General features: G+C 37.2%; 1 protein-coding gene across 12 annotated transcripts in view; it reads left to right on the top strand.

The window, feature by feature from the left end:
• KALRN (kalirin RhoGEF kinase) overlaps positions 1 to 23,704 on the top strand; it is a 927,260-nt gene that overhangs the window by 499,730 nt on the left and 403,826 nt on the right. For all 12 annotated transcript variants that reach the window (XM_051985449.1, XM_051985462.1, XM_051985457.1 and 9 more), the window contains 2 exons: positions 691 to 860; positions 8,398 to 8,572. In XM_051985449.1, the coding sequence (XP_051841409.1) occupies positions 691 to 860; positions 8,398 to 8,572 (345 nt within the window). The remainder of the gene's footprint in view (positions 1 to 690; positions 861 to 8,397; positions 8,573 to 23,704) is intronic.

Raw genomic sequence — 23,704 nt, forward strand, 5'->3', positions numbered from 1 at the left:
GCTGTATCACTCATTAACCTCCTGATGGAGCCCTTAGCTTACAAATAATTAATGCACCCTGATGTCAAAGCAGACAGCAAACTCATTCATCCATCAGGTTTTTGTGGTGTACACTACCTGCCTCATAGAAAGCATTGTACTAGCCAGGCTCAATGGGGAGTGAGAAGAGAAATTATTCATTGCTATGGTTTAGTGAGGTTCCTGTCACCTTGGACTGTCACAAAAGTCCTTCATTCTCAGCTGCTTTTATCTGTAAAATGGGAATGACATTTACATGATCCAATTTAGAACCATAGAATCTTAGGAATTGAGAAATTATCTAGCTCAATTCTTAGTCAGATCGTGAATCTCTTAGGGCAGTTAGGTGGCAGAGGGGGATAGAGCACCAGGGCTAGATTCAGCAAGTCCCGAGTTCAAATCCAAGCTCAGACATATCCTGGGCTGTGTAAAACTGGGCAAGCCATTTAACTTCTGTTGGTCTCAAGTATCTCAACTGTAAAATGGGATTAATAATACCATCCACCTCCCAGGATTGCTGTGAGGATATGATGAGATAATATTTGTAAAGTACTTGTCGGATATTGCTCTGACTGGAAGAAGGTGGGTTGGGTAAATCTGGAACTATTTCTTTTTCCTCATCCTTATATCAACTCCCCATTTTCTCTAATTCCCTCTTACCTTTGTCGCCAGTTGTGGACATGGATGGAGGACCTCCAGAAGGAACTGCTGGAAGATGTGTGCGCGGACTCGGTGGACGCTGTCCAGGAACTAATCAAGCAGTTCCAGCAGCAGCAGACGGCCACTCTAGATGCCACACTCAACGTCATCAAGGAAGGAGAAGATCTCATTCAGCAACTCAGGTCAGTGAGACTTCTGCAGGGCGAGCTCTATAGGAGGAGAGGTGGAAGGGAACCAAGCCAGGTGAATCGGAAGGGCATCTGAGCCCCTGGAGAGAGTCTTCAGTGGACATCAAGAGGCTTAAGTTCTAGACTTCACTGACAATCAGTGACTATGTAATCTTGGCCAAAGCTCTTGCACCTTGATTTTTCCTTCTTTAAAATGGTTAAAAAGTACCCTGTCATCTCACTTATCTCACAAAGTAGCATTGAGGAAAATAAAAGAGATAAGTGTGAAAATACTTTGAAAAATAACCTTTAAATTCTTATGTTATTATTCAGTAGCAAACATTTCCACTAAAGTGGTAAATCTGGGGCTACTGAAACACAGTGTTGTCTCACGATCCTTTGAAGCGATCCTCAGAGTAGCTGTTTGGCGTCATGGAGACATTCCCATTATGAAATGTCACATCATGAAGCATTTGATCCAAAGCCAGCCTGCAGAATTGGGAGGATGAGAGTTCACTTTGGCACTAGCTTATGAGAGTATGGGGATGATATAATTTAGTGATATGGTCAATTTTAATTAGTCACACATGAATTAATTTGCATTATTTCTGGGCTATTTAACAGCTTTGTTTTAAATCATCCCAAACAAAACACAATTAAGAAGGAAAATTCCTTTTGAAACTTTTTGATCTTATATTTCATTCCAGAGCAATATTTGTAATTTCACAATTATCCACCCCACTAAGTTCTCCCATTAGCCATTCACATTACTAAATATTTATGTTAGGAACTGAGAATGTGAGTAATATATGGTTCCTGCCCTCATGGAACTTACTTCATTCAATTCAATCCAATTCAGCAAATATTTATTAATTAAGATCTTCCTATGTGTAAGGCTCTATGCAAGGATTATAAGATAAAAATTAATTGTCCTCAACAAATTTATGTTCTACTTCTAGAGGAAGGGCAAGACACAAACTAAACATTCTTGGGTTCCATTAGAGAAAGTCAGGATCGCTTCTAGTTGGGTGTATCAGGAAAGATTTAATCAAGGAGTATTGAAGGATGAATAGGATTTTGACAAGCAGAGTTGGGGAGTGAAGAAGTGTTCCATTTGGATGTAGAAGTATGAACAAAAGGAGGAAGCTAAAAATGCTTCTAGATGTATTTGGGGAATAACAGTCTATTTTGTCTCAGGTAGGGTCCCAAATGGAAACACTATAAAGTAAGTCAGAAAAGTAGGTTGAAGCTGATTATAGAGAGCACTGAATGCCAGCCTGAAAACATGAGATTTCACTTGAAAAACATTACATTTATAGTTTGTTGTGCTTATGTTATGTTATGCCATTATGCTTATAAAAGACTTTGTATGTTCCCAAAAAGGTGCCATGAAATCTTTGGCATAATATTTTATAATATTTTATAATATTTTTAATAAATCTTTGCCCAAGTGCTAAATAAGTATGATCTGGTAAAGCTAATGATGCCATATTGAAGATCATGGGAAGTGATGTATTATATAGGAATGACTGCTGGCTCTAGTGTCAGAGAATTTGAGTTTCAATCACTTGTGAGAATTTTATGACCATGGACAAATCAATTCATCTGTCTGTACCTCTTTTTTTTTTTTCATCTATAAATGAGGGAACTGGTCCAGATTTTTCTTGTTCTTAATCCACAATCCTATGAACTATTGCTCTCCTTTAAATAATCTAAGGATAACAGAATTTATTTGGCAAAGATCACAGACAATCTCATTATCTCAGAGACCTACTTCTTCACCTCAGGTTGTGAGAGAATAAACTCAATTAGAGATTTTATTTTCATATCCATTGTTGAATTAAATAAACAAAAAGAATAAACTTGATTTTCAGTTAAAATTTTGGAGATTTCTATCCCAAAAAATGAGAGAGATTATCCAGATTCTCCAGTAGACTCACTAACCAAAAGGTCTTTGAAATTTACATATATATAAACTTTGGATTGTAAAATAGCCATCTACATCTAGAAAGAGAACTATGAAGACTAAATATAAATCAATACATGCTATGTTCACTTTTTTTCTTTTGTTGTGGTTTTTCCCTTTTGTTCTGATTTTTCTCTCCCAACATAATTCATAAAGAAATATGTATTTAAAAAATTAATATACATATGTAACCAGAAAGAAAAATAAAACAAATTTAAAAAAAGAAATTTACATATGCACTGACTGTTCCTGGGAATTCCCACCCCTCCCTCATATCTGCATCTGTTTCTTAGCTCACAGCCTATCTCAAGTGTATTTTACTTCATAAAGCCCTAATTAAATACTTTCCCCCTTCCCCAGGTATGAGTATCTCTCTTTCCACATTTGCTTCATCCTTCTCTAATCTGCCTTATTCATTTAATCATATTCAGATTTGCATTTTAATCTCTTATGATACACTAGAGTATAGATTCCTTAAAATCAGGGAAGGAAAGAAGAAAACAAGCATTTTCTAAGAGCCTACTATGTGCCAGACTGTCCTAAGTGCTTTATAAATATCTCACTTGATACTTACTCACAGAAACCCTGGGAAGCAGGTACTATCATCACAGCCATTTTACAGTTGGGAAAACTGAGATAGACAGAAGTTAAATAGCTATTATATGAGACCAGATTTGAATTCAGGTCTTCTTGACGCCACCTCAGAAATCTATCCACCTTATCACCTAAAATAAAAGTTTGCAAAGTAATTTATGTTCACTGCAGAGAAGTGACTCTGAAGTCAGAGGAGTTTGGTTCAGATTTTATCTTGCCTAAATAACTTTGGACAAGAACCTCTGTGTTCTACATTTAAGTCTCTGCCCTTCATTTTATCTCTGTATGTTGTTCAATTGCTTTAGTAGTGTCAAACTCCTTGTGACCCCATCTGGAGTTTTCCTGGAAGAGATGCTGCAGTGGTCTGCCATTTCCTTTTATAGCTCATTTTATAAATGAAGAAACTGAGGCAGACAGGGTGAAACGACTTGTCCAGGGTCTCACAGCTAGGAAGTGTCCAAAGCCAGATTTGAACTCAGAGAGGTGAGTTCAGGACTGAGGTTCTGTGTACTATCTTGCCAATTAGCTGCCCTTTCATATATTGTAGTGTCCTTCATTTTATTTTTGTATAGTGGATGTGTTGGAAGCAGCGAGGGCCTTGGTAAATAGAGCACTGACGCTGGAGACAGGAAGACCTGAGTTCAAATGCAGTCTCAGACACTTACTAGCTTGTCACTTTGCCACTGTTTGCTTTAATCCACTGGAGAAGGGAATGGGAAACTGCTACTCTAGTATCTTTGCCAAGAAAATCCTTTGGGCAATATTGATGTGCTATGGTTCACAGGATCATGAACAATCAGACCCTAGTAAACTACTGAACAACAAGAACATTCATTTTTAAAAACACATTTCCTTATTGAATAATGTTGGGAGAGAAAAATCAGAACAAAAGGAAAAAAAATGTGAAAAAAATAAAAACAGAAGAAAAAGGGGGGAAAAGAGAGGATAGCATCTGTTGATTTACACTCAGTCTCCATAATTCTCTATTTTCTATCCAAAGTTCATTAGGATTGCCTGGGATCACTGAACTGCTGTTCTTTCCTAGTGGATCATAGCACAATCTTACTGTTACTGTGTGTTATTGTGTACAACGTATTTCTGGTTGTTCTTGTTTTGCTCAGCAGCAGTTCATGTAAATCTTCCCAGGCCTTTCTAAAATCAGCTTTGAGCAACAATAATAAATAAGTAGTGATGCTTATTTAGATGGCCTCTGAAATGCCTTCTAAGTCTAGCTCTATAATCCTAGACTGAATTCATCTTTGTCTCCTCAGCTCTTTGTACAAATGGTTAGATTCAGTATTTAATTCTGGCCATAAAAAAGGAAGGAAGGAAAGGAGGGAGGAAGAAAAGAAGGGAGGAAGGAAGGAAGGAAAGAAGGAGGGAGAAAGGGAAGAAGGAGGGAGAGAAAAAGGAAAACCCAGACTCTGAGTTGGCTGTATTAGCTATTTCTTTCAGATCTGTGTTATTTGCAAACATGAGAAGTAAATTTACATAGATGCTAGAGAAATCCAAGGACAGATGATAACATGAACTTATAGTTATTATTTATTATAAATTATCATTGTATATTAAAAGTGTAGGTATTATATTATTAAAGTATAAAAATTTATATCTATTTTTATTATGGTAGATTATTACATATTAATATTATAGGCATTATATTATTACATTTATATATGTATTTTAAATATTTTATTAGGATAAATTATGATATGTTAATACAATAAGTTTTATTGCAGTTATATAAATATTATAGCTTCCATACAAGTCAGCATTGATTAAAGAGGTTAAAAGGACATGGTCTAGTTTTCTGTTGGTTTTCTGTAAATTAGTTCTCCCAGTGGGTACAGACAATGAAGTGAGAACAAGATGTTCCATTTCTGGATAGAATAGATAGCTTCATCCAGAGAAAAGCTATTTTCTTCACCCTCAGGCTGAATTTATAGCCAGAGCAAGAACTGTCTCACATACACACTACTGTTCATAGCAAAAGGGATCAGATAAGAGAGTAGATCATTTGATGCAAACCCATTATCAATTCAAGAAACTTAAGTAACTGTCCAATTTACAATGGACCATTCATATTATTTTCTTTGTTCTCTTTTTTGGCTCATTTTTTAAAATGGTAGCACAGTGGACAGAGTGCTGGACATGGAATCAGTAAGTCTTGAGTTCAAATCTGGCTTCAGACACTAGCTTTGTGACCAAAACAAGTTATTTAACCCTGTTTGCCTCAGTTTCCTCATCTGTAAAAATGATCTGGAGAAGGAAATATCAAACCACTCCAGTATCTCTGCCAAGAAAACCTGAAATGGGGCCACAAAGAGTCAGACACGACTGAAAAATGACTGAACAACATCAACGAACATTTATTTTTATGGATAAGGAAATTAAGGATCAAAAGGTTTAAGAACATTTAGATGGTGAGGAAGTGGCAGAGCTGGGATTTAAACTCTTATGGTAGAACTTGGGCTTCTTCTATGGCACCTGATTACCTTTGTGCCCTCAATGCACAGCTTGGTACTTTTCACATGACATTGTTGTTGTTCAGTTGTTTCTGATCAAGTCTGACTCTCTGAGTTTCCGAGTCAGAGAGTTTCCTTGGCAAATATACTAGAATGACTTGCCATTTCCTTCTCCAGATTATTTTACAGATGAGGAGACTGAGGTAGACAAGGGGGAGTTACTTGCCCAGGGTCATCCAGCTAGTAAATGTCTGAGGCCAGATTTGAACTCTGGTGCAGGTCTGGCACCCTATTCACTGTGCCAGCTAGCTGCTCTGCACATGATAGGCACATAATAAATGTCTGATGAGTCGAGTAAGTGGCAGATGTATTGCTAATCTGCATTGGAAAGAGGGAGATCCTGAACTCCAATGAAATCGTAAATCTGAACTAAAAATAAAATGTGTAACATGCTCTGTTAGATACCAGACCAGATGCAAAACTAAGCAGTGGTACCTACCCTCATGCCCCCTACAATTGAGGGGCATACTTAATCCTGTGTCATCTATCTCATCTTCTCATCTATCCTATTCCAAGATCACTGAAGGGGAAAGAGAAAAGTAAATGGTGCTTAGTGAGAATCCTTATTAAGTATGTAGCAATGTGTTGGATGCTTTACAAAGTTATTTACTCAGAATCAGACATTGCCTTCTTGAAATTGATGGTGCTAGAACAAATTGATGAAAATGCATAAAGAAAAATATATGTAACTAGACCAGAATATATATATATTCGTTCTCTCTCTCTCTCTCTCTCTCTCTCTCTCTCTCTCTCTTTCCTTTCTCTCTCTTCTCTATTTTTCTCCTCTCTTTCTCTTCTCTCTCTTTTCTCTCTCCTTTCTCTCTTCTCTCTCTCCCCTCCCCTTCTGTCATTTTCTGTTCTCCTTTTCTTCCTCCTTCTCCCTGCCTCTTTTCCTCTATACACACATGCACATATATAAACATACATATATGTATAATACACACAATGATAGAGATATGTAGTGAACTGGGTGGGATTGTAAGAATCATGAGAAGACATATGTAGACAGATCAGGTCATAGGAAGCAGGTCTCTTCTGTGGTAGATTTGGGAAAGTTAAGAGATAATATTTTAGAAATGGTTCGAATGAGAAAAAGAAAGGCCCTTGTAAGCTTCAGAAAGGAGATAGGGAAGAATATGCTAAGGTACTAATCAGGAGAAAGCTCAAAGACCAAAGTGGGATTAATTAATGCACCGTGTATTTAATTCTCTCAACTGAAAGATAACTTAAAACACATTCTCCAATCACAGCAGCATCAAGAACCCTATCGTTTATCCTCAGAATACACAGTATCCTTGATTCTTGAGGGAAATACTGTTTTAGGTTTTTCTCTTAGTACTCAAATGTTTGCAGTAGTTCAGTTTGCAAAGATCCATGGGGAAAGGATGAGAATTCAGCTTAATTCAACAAGCATTTATTAAATAGTTACTATGTGCCAGAACTAAACTTGATGTGAAGGAGTGGGAGTAGATGTAGGGAGAAGAGTAGTGTAGGAAAAGGGGTATGAAGAGAAAAGAAAATAATTCTTGCTATCCCAGAGTGTACATTTTCCAATTTCTTTTCTTCTTTACCTTTCATCTTCTGCTTTAGTCAGTCATTCTATTTGTTGGACCTTTTAAAAACAATATGGTTACTCTCACCCCTGTTTTGGTATGCTCTCACCCTTGGAATACCCTTTTCTGTCCTCCTTATCAACTATTCTATGTCAGTTTCCATTTTCAGTACTCAACCAAAATTTTTTTTCTTTTAGAAAATATTTGCCAATTATCTACCCTACCCTGGAGTGACTACTCCTTTACTCTGTTCCCTGAGCACTAAGAACTTCAAGCTATAATTCTGCCATAATCCACTTATTGATATATGTTTTTCTATTCTCCAGTTGTTTAATATTTATCTTCATTTATATTTTGTAATTCCCAAATATACTGTAAATTTCCTGTGATTGGGATTGCATTTTTTTTTTTTGATTAGCAGGGGGAATCATTCATAAAAATGTCTATGTCACTTTATGCTTTCCAAACACTTTAATATAAATTAGATTTAATCTTCCAAAACCACCAGGTACAACACTCAGGTGGTTATTATCTTTTTGCCCAGTTTGGTGTTTCCATGAATATGGTAAAGGGAAAAGAGACAGTTGAATAGAGTACAAAGAACATTGTATTGGGAACCAAGAGTGTTGGGTAATAATCTGCACTCGGCCTCTAACTAGCTGTGAACATCTTGCTTTCTTTCTCTGGGATTGTTTCCTCGCCTCTAGAATGAGGATGTTGGATTTTTGACGTCCCTTTCAACTCTAGAACTCTGTAAAGGTAAACGAACACTTGTTTAATGACGTACATAAACTTCCTCAGAGCTTTGGCGTTATGTTTGGGTCCACACGCATACCATAGAGACTTGGATCCTGTTAGACGGCACCATTTAACATGTTGGGTATCGCCCTTCCTTTTTCCCTGCTCTGCTACAGGGATTCGGCAGTGTCCAGCAACAAGACGCCTCACAATAGCTCCATCAGTCACATCGAATCAGTCCTGCAGCAGCTCGATGAAGCCCAAGTGCAGATGGAAGAGCTTTTCCATGAGCGCAAAATCAAGCTGGACATCTTCCTACAGCTTCGGATCTTTGAGCAATATACCATTGAGGTAACAGACTAACTTTGTGTGGAGCTGACTTTAGGGACCAGTGGCTAAGGTGGTAAGGACTTGAATGGAGGAAATGAAGGAAAAACATGGCACAGAATCAGAATCAGAAATTCTGGATTCAAATCCTCTCTTTGGTACTTACTTCTTGTATGATCTCAAGCAAGACAGTTAACCTTTGTGGGCCTGTTTCCTCCTCTGACAAATGAAAGAATTGGCCCAGATGAACTCTGAGGTTCCTTTCAGCTTTAAATCTGTGATCCTCCACCAATGAAACAGGGAAAGGAATTTGCTAACTAATATCCTCTGGGAGATGGCGTAAGATAATTTGTCTTAAGTGTACATTTTTAGACATGATCTAATTCACTTATAATGGACCAAGGGGACTCTCTGCACACTTATTCATCATGCCTCATTCCCCTATGATTATATATGTGTTTGTATCTTTTTATATACATATACAAAAAACCTACTTTTACATGATTTCACTTGATCCTCAAAATCATCCTTTATAGTATAGCAGCAAGACACACTTTATGTTTTTGTTTATATTGCCTGGTATGGTACTGTCATGGACAAAATAAAGAAAAAAAATATAATGTAATGTAGTGGGAAGAACCCTATCTACCCTACCCTGTTACTCTGTTTCCTGAGCATTTAGGCCTTCAAGCTATAATTCTACATATTCTTGCCAGGACAGATGGCTTCTGATCTTAGTTTTGCTTGTAGATAAGTTATTTCTACTCTCTGGGACTCAGTTTTCTCATCCAAAAAATGAGGGAGTTATACTAGACACCAAAGATACAGGGGCCCATCCCTATTGATTTTTTTTCTGTGTATAAATTTTCTGGAATATTTTGTCAATGCTGCGGGAGTCTGCCTTCCTTACTCTCCAGGTAAATTTATTTCACTGTGTCTCATTGTTTATTAACTTGGATTTTCGAAGTCTTATTGTTAGCAAATTGGTTAATCAGTGACAAGAATGGCCTTCACTTCCAGGAATGAGGAAGGCATCTAAGTGGTACAGTGAATAAGAGTTTCAGGCCGGGATTTCAGAAAACTCCTCTTCCAGAGTTCAAACCTAGCCTCAGACACTTACTAGCTGTGTGACTCTGGGCAAGCCATTTTACCCTGTTTGCCTCAGTTCCTCATCTGTAAAGAGAGCAAGAGAAAGAAATGTCAAACTACTGTAGCATCTTTGCCAAGAAAAACCCAAAATGGGGTCATGAAGAATGGTACATGACTCAAACCACTGAACATCAACAACAGGAACCAGGAAGAATAACAGGCTGTTTTCAAAGCAGGTGGTATTCTCAGCACTAGGTTTGCTGTATATATAGATCAAAGTGGCTGGTGCACTTGTCCAAGATAACAGAACCCAGGGTGGAAATAGACTGGCAAATAAACCCCCTAAAGCTATGGGAATGTCCTCAGTTAGTCATACAGCAATTAAGAGAGCGGATTAATCCATAAGCTAATCAGACCACTTCTGAAACTCTGGAATCAGGTGCCATGTTTATCTCCTTACATATTTCATCTTCTGGTATAACAGCCCAGCCCCAAAAGAAGAAGGACCACATGTCCAAGATTTCTGGGTCAGTCCCATTTTCCAGAATAGAATGTGTCTTTTTTAGGTAAACTTCACAAAAGGGAATAGCTTTTGTCAGGCCATGTGTTTGATTGGGAGGGGATGGGTGTTGGATAATATGGTCCAAGTGCCTGTAATCCAGGGGCTTGCAGAACTCATCTGCTCCCAACCCCACCTATCATCTAAGGGTAGAATTATCAGGAGGGAAAATTACGGAAGCAAATGTAGTCATTTCCCATCTGTGCTTTATGTTACTGTTCTCTCTTCCCAAATCACCACACAGCCCTCTGATCTGGACTGTCTGGGGCTCATTGTATTTGAACATGCCGGTGTGGACGCCAAGGTTGCTGGTTTAATTTCTGTATGTCAGATGGACTTCCCTCCACTTCATTGGCACTAACCATTCTCTGACATCAGTTAGCCATATAAATTGAACCATATCTCTGTTTACAAAGGGACTGAGGGAAAGTTTAACAATTCAGTTTAAATCCAATTTCTCTCCTTAAATTATAACATATGCTCTGTATATGGTGAATCTTTGTAGAAGAGTTTTCACTTTAGGCAATAAAAGGTTTTCTAGAAAAAGTTAAGTATAAAGTAAAGTTTTTATCAACCAAATCTAATAGGATAAATTGTATTTAAAAGAATCCTTTGGTGACCTCTTTGTAAAAGAAAAAAAAATTCACTACATCAAAAGTATAATTTGCATAATGAAAAGTTTTCCCATATTGAGTTTGCCTTAAGGATAGTCACTTGGCTAGTCTTGAATGAATCTTGAACCTTCTTTCTTGAGGATTACTCAAAAAACACCCCTCTCCAATTTGTCTATCACCAGTTCTTCAAATTCTACATTTTGTAATTCTTATGCTTATTGGAGTAGTCCTTATTTAATATGATAGGGTTACACATTAAGTACTTGCTAGTAATTAAAATTTTGATATGTATTAGTTTATGATGTGGCAACTGAGAACAAGTTTTGATGGGAGAAGGGGAGAATCGAAGATCATAATGATACAAGGGAAGAGGGTACCATAACTGGATTAAGGAAGAGGATTTGGAAAGGGGTAATTGGAAAGACACAGAAAACAAAATGGCTACTTCAGAATTTTTACCAAAGCTGATTATTTTAAGTATTCCTGTGTTGGCAAATTTAGATACTGGGTATACATATTTTTAACAGCTGTGAGATGCCAGCACTATTCTAGGTCCCATGACAAGTTCAGAGATCAACAAGACATAGCATCTAGCAAGGAAAATCAGACACTCAAAACAAATAATAATGATACAGGCTAGAACATAGTACCTGCATAAGAAATGGAGAAACTAAGCTGTAATGTGAGCTCTGCAGACATTTTCCCTTAAGTATCATTAAAGTTGAATATATCTGCTTACCTAGTTTTGAGTAAATCATAATTCAATGCCTTAGTTGTGAAACTTAGCTTATCAGTTTTTTTAAGTAGAAAATATTTTTGAAGAAATATATATACACATATATGCATATCTATCTATCTATCTATCTATCTATCTATATATATATATATATATTTAAAAGCCATAGGCAAGCAGTAACCAAACATATTGTTCAGCCTCCTTTCTGTGACTGTAAATTACAGATTAGTTCCAATCTGCATTGGTGGAAGGAGATTTCATACTGGGAATTCCCAACAGAGATGAAATCATAGGTCTCTTTTTTCCTCCTCCCCTTTCTTCCTCTCTACAAATATTTTAAGAACAGAAAATTTCCTACAACAGTTACTGTTGTGATTTTTAAAAATAAATTCATTTATTCAAAATTGACTCATATAAATTCAACCAAGAAGGTAATATGCTGTGGTGTGCATAATGCTTATCATAGGCTCTTAAGGGGAAAAATGAGTAGGAGTGTGAGGGTTATTTCTTGGCCCTAGAGCTCTAAGAAAGTCCTTCTTTGACTCTTGGAGGAGCTTACCATTAAACCAAATATTTTGTATTGAAAAATGCAATTAGTTTGTCTAAACTGAAAACAGATTAAAATCTGTTGTTTAGTGGAGACAACACCAAAACACTGGACTGAGAGGAAGAAGATCAGAATTGTTTTACCTCATTAATTGTGTGATCTGGGGAAAACTTAATTTCTCTGAGCTTCAGTTTTCTCATCTTTAAAATGAAGAGGTGAACTGGACGCTAAAGTCAAATGAAAAAATTAAATTAATTTTAAAAAAATTTCTAATTCCCTGAATTCACTGAGCTTTGTAAAATGCTATTCTTACAACTCAGGTGATTACTTATTCAGTCAAGCACCTCTATTAGGCATAGGTGGATAGGGAAGTGACACAGTAGACAGATAGCCAGGCCTGGAGTCAGGAAGAATTGATTTCAAATCTGGCTAGAGATACTTCCCAGCTATGTGACTCTGAGCAAGTCACTTAAATCTGTGTGCCTCAGTTTCCTAATCTGTAAAATAATCTGGAGAAGGAAATGGCAAAGCACTCCAGTGTTTCTACCAAGAAATCCCTAAATAGGATCATGAAGAGTCAGGTGCTTTACCAGACACTGTATTAAGCACTGAGAAATACAAAATACAAAAACAAAAAGTTAAACAGGCCTCCCCTCTACCTTCAAGGAGCTTATATTCTAATAGGGAGGGACAGCATGTATATACATAATATATGCAAAATTAACACACAGTAATTTAGGAAGAAATGGCACTAGCTCTGTGGCTGGAGGTGTCGGGATCAGGAACAGTTTTATAAAGAAGGTGGGATTGGTACAGTTTAGAAGAAAAACAGGTATTCCAAGAGGCAGAGATATGAGTGTCAAGCATGGGGGAGAGCCAAAGCAAAGGCCAGGAGATGGGGGATAGAGCATTGTGTGGGGAATAGCAAGTAGGCCAGTGTGGCTGGTCCATAGTATATTTAATACTTGATAAAATCCAGTTAATTTTGTATTTGTCTTCTGGTTATAACCCGATGCCTTGCTCTTTGGGACTGTCCTGGGTCATCCATCACCAGTTCTGTAACAAGGTTTTCTATACTATTTGTCATAGCTAAAAGATCTGTCTTTTTGTTAGCTCAGCATATTCAAATGAATCTCTGAATTAATCCAAATACAGTCAGATCTTTTTAGATTTCCTGAGATATACGCATCTAATTGTTTTAATTTATTATTCCCTCTAAATCAATTTTAAGTTCTACTCAAAATTATGAGGTCTTAACTTTTTTTGAAATGGTTATAATAATTAGAGGGGGCCTGGCAACATGGATTGATTGGAGTTAGGAAGACCAGGTACAAATCCTGCCTCTTACACTTCATTGACGCTGTGAGTCCGGGAACTCAACCCCTCCGTAGCTCAATTTGGAAAGTTCTCTTAGACTGTAAATTTCTGAAGCAGTTGGAGAGTTCCATTTGTAGGACCAAAACCACAATGAGAACCTAGATGATGTGGCTCCTACCACATTCTTTCTTTGTTTTTTATTCCATACGTGGGAGCCCTATTCTGGGCAATGACTGCCCTACTAAGCAGATAAAATCACAAATCCCAGCCATTCCTCTCCTGTCTTCCCCACTATAATCATAAAGACCTCCCTCAGCGTACCTTAGGGAGGCTCAGAGAACATCATGTATATAAAAAGCTTTGAAAAAAATTAATTGCATTTAAAAAAAGATGCATACTTCCATTTGAATTAGGCATTTTGATCCCCAATTTTACAAACAAGGAAAGTGAATCATAGAAAGATTAAATAGGAATTCTGGGAAGTTATATATGGCAGGAGAAGTCAACTCATCAGCTCTGGATTACTCCTCACCCTTACCCCACAAAATAATAACTAACCTCATAAAGCACATTTCAACATTTATAAAATGCTTTACCTAAACATTTCATTTGAGCTTTAGAACAATCTTCTAACATGAGAATGTTTATTTATTCATTTGTTTATTCATTAATTCATTCATTTATAATGTAAGTCTTCATTTTTCCCATTTTACTGATTAGGAAAGTGAGGTCCAGAGAGGTTAAGTGACTTAATTACCCACAGTCACTCAGCTATTAAATGTCAGAACTCTAAATCAAAAGCTCTAGTCTCTATGCCAGTGATTCTTTAAGTATTTTCTGAGGACTGCTGGGAAACCTTGAGACCTTTCAAGGAATAGCTGAGGTAAAAAATATTGTCCTAATATTTGTGGTATTCATTCAGTCATGTTCAACTCTTTGTGACTCCATTTGGGATTTTCTCCACAAAGTTACTGGAACTGTTTATCATTTCCAAGTCCATTTTACATATAAGAAAATTGAGGCAAATTGGATTGTTTGACTTATCTAATGTTTCAGAGCTAGTAGATGTCTGAGACTGGATTTGAACTCAGATCTTCTTGACTGCCTGCTCGGCATTCTATCAACTGTATCTGTCCTAATAATACTAAGACATAATTTGCCTATGAAAACCTTATTTCAATTTCATATCTGTGGGAAGACAGATTTTCTTTATACACTTCAATCAAAATTACAACAGATTGACTATAGAACCATTTTGGAGAATCCAATTGTCTTATTAAATGAGATAGTAAAGAGATTTGCAAAAAATATACCAAATAATGCCATTCTTCTCACTCTTATTTTTGCTTTGGAAAATATACTTACTTTTTCATTTAAAGTACTTTAAGATACAATGGATTTGTTATTGTTATTTTTAAACAATTTAATACATATTTTAAGCATTTAGCACTTTTAATTTCTAATATTGTAAATATTGATAAATATAGCCATTTTTAAAAGTTCTTTGAGAGAGATTCAATAATTTCTAAAAATAGAAGGTGGTTCTGAGAGCATTATTGCCATTCCAATATATGATTTGTTCATGATCATTCTCTTGTAGCATACAAGACCTTGCTTCACAGACATTGAAGTCCTTCTCTTTATGTGCAGAAACATTCATCTTTGTATACCACGCAAAATGGTCTACAATTAGGACATGAATATGGTAGGATATAGTTAAACTGTAGTACATTAGACTATATAGTTTAAAACTATCTGATGAGGTCTAAAGATATTCAGAAGTCTTTGTCCATGGAAATTGCCATGAAGAGACCCTACTCATTCTTTCATTCATTTGTTTATTCATTAATTCATTCATTTATAATGTAAGTCTTCATTTTTCCCATTTTACTGATTAGGAAAGTGAGGTCCAGAGAGGTTAAGTGACTTAATTACCCACAGTCACTCAGCTATTAAATGTCAGAACTCTAAATCAAAAGCTCTAGTCTCTATGCCAGTGATTCTTTAAGTATTTTCTGAGGACTGCTGGGAAACCTTGAGACCTTTCAAGGAATAGCTGAGGTAAAAAATATTGTCCTAATATTTGTGGTATTCATTCAGTCATGTTCAACTCTTTGTGACTCCATTTGGGATTTTCTCCACAAAGTTACTGGAACTGTTTATCATTTCCAAGTCCATTTTACATATAAGAAAATTGAGGCAAATAGGATTGTTTGACTTATCTAATGTTTCAGAGCTAATAGATGTCTGAGACTGGATTTGAACTCAGATCTTCTTGACTGCCTGCTCGGCATTCTATCAACTGTATCTGTCCTAATAATACTAAGACATAATTTGCCTATGAAAACCTTATTTCAATTTCATATCTGTGGGAAGACAGATTTTCTTTATACACTTCAATCAAAATTACAACAGATTGACTATAGAACCATTTTGGAGAATCCAATTGTCTTATTAAATGAGATATTAAAGAGATTTGCAAAAAATATACCAAATAATGCCATTCTTCTCACTCTTATTTTTGCTTTGGAAAATATACTTACTTTTTCATTTAAAGTACTTTAAGATACAATGGATTTGTTATTGTTATTTTTAAACAATTTAATACATATTTTAAGCATTTAGCACTTTTAATTTCTAATATTGTAAATATTGATAAATATAGCCATTTTTAAAAGTTCTTTGAGAGAGATTCAATAATTTCTAAAAATAGAAGGTGGTTCTGAGAGCATTATTGCCATTCCAATATATGATTTGTTCATGATCATTCTCTTGTAGCATACAAGACCTTGCTTCACAGACATTGAAGTCCTTCTCTTTATGTGCAGAAACATTCATCTTTGTATACCACGCAAAATGGTCTACAATTAGGACATGAATATGGTAGGATATAGTTAAACTGTAGTACATTAGACTATATAGTTTAAAACTATCTGATGAGGTCTAAAGATATTCAGAAGTCTTTGTCCATGGAAATTGCCATGAAGAGACCCTACTCATTCTTTCATTTATTTGTTTCTTCATTTATTTACTTTTTTATTCATTGTATTATTTTTCACTTCTTATTCCATTGCTTATCTATCCATCCATCCATCTAGCTAGCTAACACAATAGAAAGCTGTTAAAATCCACTCACTGATTTTAACATTAAAATCCTACTAGGTCCATGATAAAAGTCCCTGCTCCAGATCAAGTTGCCCCTGTTGATTTTTATAAGTGGTGATCTTGTTTTAAATAGCATGGCATTGAATTCTGTGGGTGTGTAGCCAACATCCAGGGAAGTAGGCATCTATTTTTCAGTTAAGGCTTTTGGGAAAGGATCAAGCGCACAGAGAAGTGCCAGGAGGGACCTGACACAAACCAGAGCTGGTCCTGAGATTTCAGGACCATGGCTGTGGTTTTCCTGTCCTCACAGAAAGCATTTGCTGAACATACTCTAGATTCTTGTGGTTTAGTGCAAGGACCACAGGGAGCTGTGGCCCAGAGGCATTCAGCCATGACCTTGAAGCTCCTTCCTCCTTCTTCATCGTGACACATTTTATTCACTCATTTAATTAATGAATTCAAAAATTCATGATGCTTAAATTGTTACATTGGGTTTCTTGAATTGTCGTAATAAATTGTGTCAAGTCTGAAGAAAACAAAACTGATACTGCCAAAAATGAACACTTGCTATTCCAAATTTTTAAGGTATCTTCTCCAAAGCAAGGATGACAACTCCATTTTTGACTCAATTTCTTGGCACTACTAGGAAATCTACTGAGAAAAAATATCATGTCCCATTAGGAAGCTCGATCGTCATAGGTCTTCTCTTCTTTTTCTACTCACTATTCTTACCCATTTTAACATATTGATTAGCACTTAATAAATTTTTAAAAATTCATTTATTTATTCAGTTAAAAAATTCTTACCATCAAAGTTGCATGGTATGCTTTCTTCTGCCATGTAGACATAATTAGGATAGGGTGGCAAAGACTGCCTCATGGCATTCCAAAGACCCCTACTTTTGAAGGAGATTTATTATTAGGTGGGCCCTGAGAAATGGAGAGGGAAAGGGGTTGCCATTGTTGGTCACTAGAAGAGAAAGTGGAGACAGGATACCTGTCTACTTACAACTGGACTTTCCTTTGTCTCCCTCTACATTTCTTCCACCAATTCTTTTTGCCCCAAGTGAAAAAACAATTCCTTCTTATTCCCCTACTTTTCTGCTCTCCCATATTTATGTCAGATAGTCCTTAAAGTGTTTCCAGAACAATCAGGCCATTTTGGCGGTGGTCTTCCCCTAACAAAATCTATAGAATGGAAATTGGCATAAGAGAAGATGGACTGGGATTAGGAAGAATAGTTTATTGGAGATAGCATTGGGAGGAGGATAATTCAGTTAGAGAAGGGGAAGCCGAAGAATAACTATTCCAGGTGGAATACTGAACAAGGTTAAAATTCTTAATGTCTTTTGTCAGATTAACAATTAATGACAAATTAGCCACTCTGGGCTCAGTGTCCCCAGCTGTAAAAAATGAGATTGGCTCAGTGACTTTTTGCGTGTGAGAGACAATTGGGGTTAAGTGACTTGCCCACAGTCACATAGCTACGTAAATAAGTGTCTGAGGCTTGAACTCCAGGGTCTGAGCTCCATCTAGCTGTTTCAACTTGGTGACTTTTTGGGTCCCTAGTAGTTCTAAATGTAGATCCTACCCCCAAGCCCAGCAGTACTGAAGTAAGCTAAGTTAACAATACTCCACTATAACTATGATAAGTTTGGCTAGAGCTTCTACTGCACCTCTTCTGGCTTGATTCCCTGGCTGATGGAGAGCAGATTTCTACTTGAGCAGCATGGCCTCAGGTTTCCCATGCTAACCAAGGCCAAGCTCCTTAATGACAACTCACTTCTTTTAAACAGAGTACAACCCTTATGTGTCCTGACAGACTCAGGGTCAGTACCACCTCTCAGCTACATCGTCCCCAGAGCTTATCACCTTGAAACACCGCTGAAAATTCTTAGCAAAGTCTTTATGTTGCACCAGATACTACCTCCCTATAACTTCTGGAGCATCAAGTTTTCTTCCTAGTCTTGCCTTCTGGGACCCCTCCTCCCTTTTCCATATGACATTGCTTCAGATATTTTGAGATGGCCGCCATGTCCCCTGCTCCCTCAAATCTTATCTTCTGCAGACTAAATATCTCTGCTTTCCTTGGCCAGTCACCTAAAAGATGGTTTCCAGATGCCTCCACATTCTGATTGTCCTCTCCTGGATCCTTTCTAATTTGTCAAAGTCTCTAAAATCTGCTACCCAGATTTGAACAAAGAACTCCAGATATGGTTTGTCCAGCTCAGAGTGGAAGGGAACTCATGACTTCCCATGAGCTGGACACCTCATTCCTATTAACACAGACTCTCCGTTGCTTGTTCGTGCCTCATCACATCTGCATTCTTTTCTAAATACTCACAAACCATCTGCCTGATAATCCATTCTGGAGTTTTGCCTGCCTTGCTGCTATTTCCCCCCACTCATTCCCTCCATATGAAAATTGAGCCACTTGCCCTTCTGGCTCCTCCCCCATTCTCAGTGATTTCTTAAAGATGTCTTCAAATGATCTTTTGTGAAAAAAAAAAAAAAGAAGAGACTTATTCTGCATTGTTCCAGAGGGCAATATTAATGGGTGAAAGTTTAAAGAAGCAGACAATGGCTCAACAGGAGAAAAAAATCTTTCTGAAGTTTAGAGCCATCCAGTTATAGAATTGGCAGTGTCTTCAGGGAGTGAAGTCTCCATTACTGCAAGTGTTCAATAAGAAGCTGCATGTTTATTCATCAAAGATGCTTTAGAGAGGATTTTTCCACAAGGTCAGAATATGATGATGATTGTGGGAGCACATGTAATTTTGCTTTGCACTTGAAGAAGTGACGCATCTGGGCCAGGAAACTAAAACTAGATTAGAAGGGACTAGACACTTAGCCAATGGTCCAGCTTCCCACCTCCATTAAGGAGGGAAAAAAGGAATTAATTATTCAGGTAGCATGAAGGGTTTGGTTTAGCTGAGGACAGTTCCTCATGGAGTAGGAACTGTCAGACACAAGGATGGGTGATTGAGACTGTAGAAAGCCCTCACAGGAGAGCTTTGGAAAGCTGAAGTGATTTCTCATCTCTCTGGGACCCTGCCCAGACACAGGACAATAGATGAGATCATCTCAAGATCCTTTCCAAACCCTTAAGTTCCATAAAGGAAACTGATTGCAGCCTGATCCCATGTATCATTTGGTGGTGGTCATGGTGGTGATAAATAAGATGAAGATGATTAAGGAAATCATAGAAATAACTTGATCATTAAGAAAAAGATTTGATAATTTCTAAGTCTGTTGGGACAGAGCAAAATTTTGTGATCCACATTCTTATTGCAAACACAGAACATCTAAATATAAATTTATCTTTGGAATGTCCTAAAGGATAGTTGATAAATATAGCAGGTCACAAAGAGCATCCATTTACTAAGGCAGAAAGGAGCTACAGTCAGTACTGAAGAGAACTACAATCATTAAATCACGATCTTTGAACTACTAGGATATAGTCACCTCTCACAATTCTTTTGCTTTGCTATATGTAGACTAATGCAAAGAGTGCCAGACTTTAGCGTCACCATTGATTTTGTTTATTTGTTTCAGCCATGTCCAACTCTTCATGGCCCCATTTGGGATTTTCTTGGCAAAGACAATGGAGTAGTTTGCCATTTCCTTTTCTAGCTCATTCTACAGGTGAGGAAACTGAGGCAGACAGAATTACGTCACTTGCCCAGAATCACACAGCTAGGAAGTATCTGAGGCCTTTTTTGAACTCAGATCTTTTGGATCCTAAAGACAGTCACAAAATTCAAATTTTGGTTATCTCATTGACTACTATGTGACTAAGCAAATCACTCAAAGTCTTTGAGCCTGTTTCTTTACTTGCTAATTGGTGATAACAAAGTGGCCTAGCTCTCTAAACAATTGTGAGGATTTTTTTTTTAATTAAGGAATAGTTTATCTGGAGAGTCCATTTCCAGCAGATTCACATTCTGTTTTATATATTCCCCTCCAATTTTCTCCTCTTCCAAAATCATTATAAATTCAGTTGGACTGGCTGTCTGTGTTGTCAAGTTGGGGTACTTCTCTGGAGAGCCTTGGAAATCCTCCAGTGAAGGATTCAGTCAGTCAACAAGCAATTATTAAGTACCTACTATGTACCAAGTATTGTACAAAGCACTGGAGATGCAAAGAAAAGCAAAATTCTTTTCCCTCAAGAAGTTTATAGGCTAGTAAGGATGGAGGTGGGGAGGAACAAAATGCAAACAACAATAAGTACAAGATATAAAAGGACTAGATGATGAGTGCTGTTTGAGGTAGAAAGAGGTAAAATGAATTTTTGCCCCTTAACCAAAGCTTCTAACTATATAATATATCACAGTAAGGTCACTATTTTTGAATAATTCAGCTTCACCAAATAACCCTCAATATGCTGCTTTACTCTCACTGCGACCCTGAGCCCTTAAGATATCTATCACCACTGTATTTAGGTGCTCTGACTTTCCATACTTCTTTTCTTTTCCTCCCCATACACCTCACACTATGAAAGTTCTTCATATATTTTTTTCACAAAATTTTCCCATAAAGCCTCAGAGTAGATGGAGACATTAGTGACTATGTCATCCATTTTGCCTATAAAGGAATTCCCTCTAAATATATCTCAGAGAAGGTCCCTCAGCCTTTGCGTTAAGCCCTCCAGGGTGGGAAAATGACTTTTCAAGGCAATCCATTCCACTTTTCTGAATAGATGATTGTGAGATTTTTTTTCCCTAGTCCCTTAGATAGAGCCTAAATCCGTTTCTTGGGAGCTACCCTCACTGATTCGAACTTTATCCTCTGACACTAAAGAAAATATCATTAGTACATTTAGAAGGAAAAGAATCCTTCAAATTTAGACAATCAGGCTACCTAAAAGTGTTTCTGTTTTGCAATCAGCCTAACCAATGAGCTTCTGAAATAGGCTTAACAGGTTAACTTTTTCCTGGACCTAATCAGCCCACCAGGAACTATGCCTCCCAACTTAACTTTTAATTAAGGAACTACTGGTAGACTCACACAAACCAGAGGGTTGGGACATGAAGAAGATAGTTGGGGTGGGGTAGATATATTTAATTCCATAAACAAAATATCAGGAAGTTGACCCAATAATATAACTGGAGTGGGAATAGGGGAGTTGTGGTTACAATGTATTAATGATGTTCATAAGAGTATACATTTAGAGAACTTCAGAAGATATCTAATCTTACTCAACCCCATTTGGGGTTTTCTTGACAAGATACAGGAGTGATATATCATTTCCTCTTCAGCTTTTTTTTACAGAAAAGAAACTGAGGTAAATGGTTTGCCCAGGATCATACAGCTGGTATCTGAGATTGGACTATTTTGAAACCACATTGGTTGAGGCAGCCTGATATTCAATTTACTTCTATGTTGACTATCTTCATTTAATAGATTTTTTTTCTTTTTGGGTGTGGGATGTTTGGTTTTAGGGGTTTTTTTAAATTTTTTTTCCTATTCCCTAAATGCTTCTTAGAAATATCATAGCCCTTTTCATTCTTAAAAATATTTTTGATAATATGAAAATATCTTCACACCCAAACTATTTGCTTATTTCAAGCAATATATTCAGTTCAGTGACATTAAAACACAATGGAATCATTTGGTGATCATTGTAATGAGATTTGACCCTACATATAATATATGCACATATTAAATTTGATTAGATTACATTGCATTGTATTTTCTTCCCCTGTGTATTCTCTCTCCAAACCTCTCAAATTTGAAGACGGAACACACAATGAAATCCCCTAGTCTGCCTGTTATACAAAACAATTGTTGGGTAGTAAAGAATTCAGCTAATGGGCATAGGTCTCTGAAAGAGCTAACAAATGTATTCAGGTAGGCAGAAAAGTAGCAAGTGAGTTTTAATGTGGGCAAATGCAAGGCATGGGGTCTAAGGGGAAATAATTGGAATTTTCTTTAGAAGATGAAGGATTGTAAATTATTGAGTATGACCCAGGAAATGGAGGTGGGAGTTACCATAGGTTGTTCCCTAAGGGCATCAGCCCAATATTCTCTCCTACCCTAGGACCCTTGAGGCTGCTGTTGGCAACAGAATAAGAGGCTGCATGGGCTTTTTTACAGCAGCCCTCGTTTTCCTACAGAAATCAAACTGGCTTCTCATTATGAGAGCAAAGACTTTCCTCCAGCCTTCTCTCTAAATCCCTTCTTTTCTCTGATTTCCATGATGACTATGTCTCTTGGGTAGGTAATTGTTGGGACAGAAATGCTGCCAGTGCGCCTTTCAAGGAGGTCATCACTTTTGAAACAGTATTTCAATTAACTAAAAAGTGGGAGGGAGAGGCAGGCCAGTGGAGCCAGGAAAGGGTCTGAGTGGGCCAGCAATTGAGGTGGGGATTATTTAGAGCTAATTGAGTGGAAAGAAAAAAGCAAAGTAGGTTGATTGAAAGTTGAATGCCCTGTGGATATCTTGTGTTTCATTATCCACTCACATGGTTCAGCCCCTACTTTCTCTTCTGACCAAGTTCCTTCCAAGTAGAATAAAAGAACCAACATTTCCTGGAGACTACATTTTGCATTCTATTTCAACTTAAGTAAAGGAACAGAATACCCCATGCCAAATATCAGGGAAGGACATCAATGGGGATGAGATACTACGCTAGCACTTCTTCCCATTCTCTTGAAGAGATAAGATACTGATTCAATGAAGGAGAGAAACTAATGGAATCTCAAATTTACCTTGTCCAAGAGGGAATTCATTCTCTGTCTTCAGGACCCCATGAGTCCCCCAAATTTCTCTAATTTTGTTAAGACGGCCTAGTTCTTCCAGCTACTCAGGAGTCATTTTCCTTCACCCTATCCCCTGCCTCTGTTTTACCTGCCAAATCTTGACATTTCTACATCCACAATATCCCCCTCATCAATTACTCTTAAAAATCCATTGGAAAGACAATCACCAGCATTAAAGAACAGCAGTCATAGTCTTAGAGTAAGAGTCTGATCGTGTCACATTCCCTTACTCAACACCTTCATTGACTTTCAAGTACTTCCAGGGGAAAAGGCAAACTTTTCAGCCTGGCATTTGAGTCATTTTCATTTTGAGCCTTGTTTCCCTCTATGTGATCCCATTTGAGGTTTTCTTGGCAAAGATACTGGGGTGGTTTGCCATTTCCTTCTCCCACTCATTTTACAGATGGGGAAACTGAGGCAAACAGGGT

The sequence above is a fragment of the Antechinus flavipes genome, chromosome 3 (assembly GCF_016432865.1).
Source record: "Antechinus flavipes isolate AdamAnt ecotype Samford, QLD, Australia chromosome 3, AdamAnt_v2, whole genome shotgun sequence".
In the NCBI taxonomy this organism is placed as follows: domain Eukaryota; kingdom Metazoa; phylum Chordata; class Mammalia; order Dasyuromorphia; family Dasyuridae; genus Antechinus; species Antechinus flavipes.